Genomic DNA, 7,035 nt, shown 5'->3' on the forward strand with positions numbered 1-7,035 from the left:
GAGAGAGTTATGGAGGTTTAGAGAAGTTGGAGAAGAATAGGGTTATGGAGGAAGGATATGAAGAATGCTGAGTTGTTTAGGGTAAAAGAGTGTTTTAAAACGCATGGGGCCCACTCAAAATTCAGAATTCCTCAAAAAAAAATTTTTTTTCGATTCTGCACACAGCAACACGGGCCGTGTGCCCACGCACGGGCGGCCGTGTGTCGTCCTTGGTTTTTGTATGGGAAGAGAATCCCAACCCAACACGGGACGTGTGTCTAAGCACGGGCGGCCGTGTTTCCTCCCTGTTCTTTGTATGGGGAGAGTTTCTCAAACTAGCACGGGCCGTGTGCCTAAGCACGGGCGGCCGTGTTTGTTCGTGCTGTTGTGCTCCTTTTCTTAATTTCTTGATGCCTCTCTTTGTAAATTCCCACTTTTGTGGTATCCACTTCAAGCACCTGCACAAAACACACGCACACACCAACAAAACAAAAGTACAAATATTAGAAAACCCGTGGGTTGCCTCCCACGAAGCGCTTCGTTTAACGTCGCATGGCTCGATGGTCGCTCATCTCATCATGCGAGACGAACCTGTTCGATTGTTACCGCTCCTTGTCCAGGATTATATGGTTTCACCCTTTGCCCATTCACTTTGAAAGTGTCTCCATTGTTATCATTCCTAAGCTCGATAGCCCCATTAGGGAATACCTTGTGCACCACGAATGGTCCAGACCATCTTGACTTTAGTTTCCCAGGAAATAATTTTAATTTGGAGTTAAACAACAACACCAATTTCCCTTCCCAAAATTCCTTCTTTTGAATCTTTTGATCATGCCATTTCTTTGTTGTTTCTTTATAAATTTTGGTATTCTCATAAGATTGATTCCGAAACTCTTCTAATTAATGGAGTTGAAGAATTCGGGATTCTCCAGCTTTCACAATATAATAATTAAGGAATTTGGTGGCCCAAAACGCCTTGTGCTCAAGTTCGAGTGGTAGATGGCAAGCTTTACCATAAACTAATTGATACGGAGACATACCTATAGGAGTTTTGAATGTTGTTCTGTATGCCTATAGTGCATCTTCAAGCTTCAGAGACTAATCCTTTCTCGAAGCGCTAACAGTCTTTTCGAGAATCTTCTTGATTTGCCTGTTCGATACCTCCACTTGACCACTGGTCTGAGGATGATAGGCAGTTGCAATCTTGTGCTTCACATTGTACTTCTTCAGCAGATTCTCCATCAACTTATTCAAGAAATGGGTGCCTTCATCGCTTATGAGTACTCTGGGAACCCCAAATCTTGAGAAAATATTGTTTTTAAGGAAGTTCACTACCACCCTAGCATCATTTGTAGGTAAAGCGACTGCTTCAACCCACTTAGAGACGTAGTCCACAGCTACAAGGATGTAGTTCTTCCCAAAGGATGGTGGAAAAGGTCCCATGAAATCGATCCCCCACACATCAAACAATTCCACTTCAAGTATACCCTTCTGAGGCATCTGATTTCTTTTTGAGATATTCCCCGTTCTTTGACACCTGTCGCATTCTTTCACAATGCCTTGAGCGTCTTTGAATAACATGGGCCAATATAAACCAAATTGTAGGACCTTTGCAGCCGTTCTATCACCACTGAAATGTCCTCCATATTCGGAGTCATGGCATGCTTTTAGCACATCCCTTTGTTCCTCCTCGGGTACACATCTTCTAATCAAACCATCGAGTCCCTTCTTGTATAAGAATGGATCATCCCACAAGTAGAACCTGCAATCATGTAAAAACTTTTTCTTTCGGTTATAGTCAAAATCATCAGGGATAATATCACCTACCAGATAGTTCACATAGTTGGCGAACCAAGGCACACCAATAACAGCGAGGATATGTTCATCTGCGAACTCGTCCTTTATTGGGCGCGTATCTTCTGTTTCTTCAATAGGTGACATTCGAGACAAGTGATCGGCCATAGTGTTTTCAGACCCTTTCTTGTCACGAATTTCCACATCAAACTCCTGAAGGAGTAAGATCCATCTTAGCAGTCTTGGTTTAGAGTCCTGTTTAGCAAAAAGATACTTCAAGGCAGCATGGTCAATATAAACAATGACTCTAGAACCCAACCGATATTGCCTGAATTTATCAAAGGCATAAATAACCGCTAACAACTCCTTTTCGGTAGTTGCATAGTTCATATGTGCAGGGTTTAACACATGACTAGCGTAGTAAATAACATGTAATAATTTTTCTCTACGCTATCCTAGAACCGCCCCTACTGCAATATCACTTGCATCACACATGATCTCAAAAGGTAGAGACCAATCCGGGGCTACAACAATTGGTGCCGACACTAATTTTTGCTTTGTTGTATCAAATGCTACGGCACACTCTTTATCGAAAATAAAGGCTTTGTCCTTAACTAAAAGCGTAGTTAAAGGTTTTGCTATTTTAGAGAAGTCTCTTATGAATCTACGGTAAAAACCCGCATTCCCTAAGAAAATTCGAATACCTTTTTCATTCATGGGAGGAGGCAATTTTGCTATGACTTCTATCTTCGCTTGGTCAACTTCTATTCCCTTATGAGAAATTTTGTGACCCAAAACTATACCTTCACGCACCATGAAGTGGCACTTCTCCTAGTCGAGGATTAAGTTGGTCTGTTGGCATCTTTCTAAAACAAGAGCAAGGTTAGTTAAGCAATTATCAAAATACTTACCAAAAACTGAGAAGTCATCCATGAATACTTCCATATGCTTCTCAAGCATATCGGAAAAAATAGATTGCATGCTTCTTTGAAATGTGGCCGGGGCATTACATAACCCGAATGGCATTCTTCTGTAGGCAAAAATACCAAAAGGGCATGTAAACGCGGTCTTCTCTTGGTCTTCTGGTGCCACAGCTATCTGATTATACCCCGAGTAGCCATCGAGGAAACAATAGTAGTCATGACCCGCTAACCTTTCTAACATCTGGTCGATGAAAGGCAACGGGAAGTGATCTTTTCTTGTTGCCAGATTTAATCTTCGGTAATCGATACAGACTCTCCACCCTGTAACTGTCCTCGTGGGAATCAACTCATTCTTTTCATTCTTAATCACGGTTGTTCCACCTTTCTTTGGCACCACATGAACCGGACTCACCCATGAACTGTCAGATATTGGATAGATCATCCCTGCGTCCAAAAGTTTTACCACCTTCTTTCTAACCACTTCCTTCATTGCTGGATTGAGTCGTCGTTGAGGTTGGACAACCGGTTTGTGATCATCTTCCATTAGGATTTTGTGCATGCAAATTGTTGGACTTATTCCTTTCAAATCTTCAATGGACCATCCAAGAGCACTCTTATGCTTTTTAAGAACTTTGACAAGCTTATCTTCTTGAAGGAATTCAAGGTGGGAACTTATGATGGCCGGGCACTTACTCTCAGTGTCTAAAAAGACATATTTGAGGTTCTCCGGTAATTGTTTTAGTTCAGCCCCCTTCTTTGGTTCATCTTTACTTCCCTCCACTAACGGTTGCCTTAGCTCCTCCCATCGGTTGTGGCGAGAATTTTTGACAAATGATGTTGTTTCCATCATGGCTAAAACTTCACTGTCTTTTTCATCAACTACCTCCTCTTCTCTAAAGATTGATAAACTCAAAACTCTCTCCAAAGGTAACTTTTGTGTTGTTAAAGAATTTCCTTCATCACAAATTTGATCAATTACCTCAATGTGTTGACTTGTGGCAATGTCATCTTTGTATTTCATGGTGTTTCACACATCAATCTTTAGTTCCTCATCATAGACTTTCAAAGTCATCGTGCCTTCTTCTATATCGATTAAGCATCTCCCTGTCTTTAAAAATGGTCTCCCTAAAATGATTGGTATCTCTTCATCTTCAGGCATTTCTAGAATGACAAAATCTACAGGGAATACAAACTTATCGATCTTCACTAGCACATCTTCTACCACCCCATAAGGTCTTTTCACTAATTGGTCAGCAAACTGAAGCATCATTCGTGTATCTTGTACTTTACCTATTCCCAATCTTTTGTAAATGGAGAATGGCATTAGACTTACACTTGCTCCCAAGTCGATAAGAGCTTTCTTGAAAGACCTATCCCCAATGGTACATGGAATAGTCACTGAACCTCGATCTTTCTTTTTAATCGGTATCTTCATACCCTGCAAAATGGAATTACAAGTTTCAGTTAGAATAATCGGATCATTGTCGACGGTTCGCTTCTTTGAAATTATGTCTTTCATGAATTTCGCATAAGTAGGCATTTGCTCAAGTGCCTCCAAGAAAGGAATGTTCAGCTCAAGCTTCTTGAACATCTCCAAGAACTTCTCAAAGTTTTTCTCATGTTGTCCATTCTTCTTATTTCTTGTGGGGAAAGGGAGTTTAACTGTCGGGTTTGGTGTAATCACTTTGTCTTTCACCACCCTTTCATCCCCAGTACCTTCTTGACTTGTAACCTCATTTTCTTTAATCTCTAGATCAACTTCAATCAATAAATCTTCTTCCTCAGAATTCTTTTCAGGTGTCTCTTTTGACCTATTGCTCATAGTTGTCACAGCGTTCACATGATTATTGTCTCTGGGATTAGTAACCGTAGCACTTGGTAGAGCGCCCTGTGGTTGAGTGTTGGTCATTTGTTGGGCAATCTGACTCATTTGAATTTCCAAATTTTTGATTGAAGCTCATGTGTTCCTCAGATTTCTCCTTGTTTCTTCCTGGAATTGAGAGTTTTGAGCTGCCATTTTTTCAATAGCGATCTCCCAATCTGCTTTCTTCGGTACCTGTTGTTGGAATTGTTGTTGACCTTGAGTTTGGAACTGTTGTGGATGGTGTTGAAATTGTTGCTGGTATGATGGTTGTTATGGAGGTCTGTATTATTGTGATTGAGCTTGAGATTGATATTGGTTGGGTCCCTATTTTTGAACGTTTCCTTGTTGGTCTTTCCATGCGAAATTAGGATGATTTTTCCATCCAGGATTATATGTGTTGGCGTATGGATTATTATGCCTCAACATATGAATCTGTTCCACCTGTTCCTGTGTTGCTACACAATGCATAGCAAAATGTGGACCACCACATATTTCACACAAAACCGACGTGACTGGCTCAACCTGTGCTACTTTCTGTTCACCAATATTCATCTTCCTTAATCTTCTTTCTACTTCAGCCGCAATCTGTTCCTCCATTTTAACCACTTGATCTGCAAGCTTTAAATCAATTTTTCCTTCTGGTTGGCTCATTGCACGATCATATAACTCAATGTGCTCTTTAGCGGCAATTGCTTCTATGATCCTCTTGATACCAGTGGCTGTTGAAAAATTAGTTGAGCCACCGGCAGCAGTTTCTATAAGTTGTTTTGTCTTTACTCGTAGACCATTAACAAAAGTCTGCATTTGGTCGGTTGGATCCATGTTATGAGTAGGACATGCAACCAAACACCTCTTAAACCTTTTGTATGCATCTCCTAGCGATTCCCCTTCTTTCTGCTTGAAATTTACAATATCATATCTTTTTCGAATGAAAACTGAAGCAGGGAAGTACTCATTTAGGAAAGCAGTTTCCATCTGTTGCCAAGTTGTGATACTTCCAGCTAGAAGTGAGTAAAACCACTCTTCCGCATCTTCGGATAGAGTGAATGGGAACATCACGAGTCTCTTGGCTTCTTCAGAATGGCCTTCTATCTTCAATGATGTTGTTGTGGTGAGGAATCTCTGTAGATGCTTATTCGCATCTTCGTTGATTCTTCCAGCAAAGGGCTTGCTTTCTAACTGGAGGATAGTGGAAGGATGTAGTTGGAAGTGTGCCACGTTAACCGGTTGATTTACTATGGTCATTCTTCCAAGCGGTGCATTAGCCCTTCCATAATCACCTAAAAGTCTCTCTAGAGGAGGTGGATCAACTGCCATAGTTTCAGACTCAGAATCTGACTGCTCGGACGGAATAGATAGTGCTTCTTCATCTTCCGATTCTGAAACTATAGGTGATTCTTCTTTCGATGCCAGTCTTTTCCGCTTAACTTCTCGGAGTCGTGCTCGCAATGATCTTTCTGGTTCTGCGTCAAAAAGAAGTTCAGCTGAGGCCTTACCTCGCATACAAGATTAGACAATGATTAGTTGAGAGTTAAAAAAAATAAAAATAAACAAAATACAAATTGCAGAAGAAATGAAATTTTAATTGCAGAGCAATAAAATTTTAATTGACTAATTAATGACTTATATTTTGGCAATCCCCGACAACGGTGCCAAAAACTTGATCGGAAAAATAGCAAGTGTACTATTTTTACGATGTAGTAATAGAAGGGTAAAAACCAAGTATCGATCTCGAGGATTGCGTAGGAAATATAAGTTATTATGATGAGTCAATTAAACAAAAGAACATAAGAGGTTTTTTTGCTTATAAATGAAATAAGTTAAAATAAACAAGCTGAAATTTAAATTGAGCTTTTTAAAATATGATAATAATGTCAAGGTAGGTGTATGATATGCTTTATAACTCCTCTGAATAAAAGATCTCTTCAACAAGTTCATATGATGCAACTATTTATTCCCAAGGGTGTTTTCCTAAGTCCTTAGTGAAAACCTTTTGGTTTACAAACCTATTATCTAAGTCCTTAGAAACAAAAGATTAAACCAAAGCTTTGATTAATCAAGAATTTCTAAATAACCTTACGGTATCCCTAGTCCTAGGTGATAACTATAAGATTTAATTGTATAAAAACCTTAACAACCGTAGTCCTACCAATTGTTAACTGGAAATCAATCCTTGTTTGTCCGACAAAGAAAGCATAAAAACATCATACAATCAAATTGAATAATACGAACATTAGATTAAAGAAATACGATATTCAGAGTCGTTACAAATCAAATCAGGGACACCCCCCCTAGCATTGGGGGGTTTAGCCTCTCATAGTATTCAAGAAACACAAATTGAAAAGTTTAGACATTACAAAGATTAGGAAAACTCTGATCTTCAATGGTGTCCACCGTTGAATCTCTTCATCTTCCAAAACCTTGATGAAGCTATCTTTCAAACCCTTGATCTGGAATTCTCTTGTACGCTCTCAA

General features: G+C 39.7%; 1 protein-coding gene across 1 annotated transcript; it reads right to left on the reverse strand.

Annotated features, from left to right (window-relative positions):
* Positions 1-3,723: 3,723 nt before the first annotated feature.
* Positions 3,724-4,605, reverse strand: LOC131604756 (uncharacterized). The gene is made up of 2 exons (XM_058877180.1): positions 4,249-4,605; positions 3,724-4,134 (listed from the first exon to the last, which is right to left on the reverse strand). The coding sequence occupies exons 1-2, from the start codon at positions 4,603-4,605 to the stop codon at positions 3,724-3,726; spliced, it is 768 nt and encodes a 255-aa protein (XP_058733163.1).
* Positions 4,606-7,035: the final 2,430 nt, after the last annotated feature.

This window comes from Vicia villosa, linkage group LG5 (genome assembly GCF_029867415.1).
Source record: "Vicia villosa cultivar HV-30 ecotype Madison, WI linkage group LG5, Vvil1.0, whole genome shotgun sequence".
Lineage (NCBI taxonomy): Eukaryota > Viridiplantae > Streptophyta > Magnoliopsida > Fabales > Fabaceae > Vicia > Vicia villosa.

What these genes read in the sequence shown, in the direction of transcription:
- LOC131604756 (XM_058877180.1), bottom strand. Translation starts at nt 4,605, where the DNA reads ATGACCAACACTCAACCACAGGGCGCTCTACCAAGTGCTACGGTTACT. An exon ending in TGAACATTCCTTTCTTGGAG is followed by an intron (nt 4,135 to 4,248) that starts GCACTTGAGCAA and finishes TCCATTTTGCAG; the next exon opens with GGTATGAAGATACCGATTAA.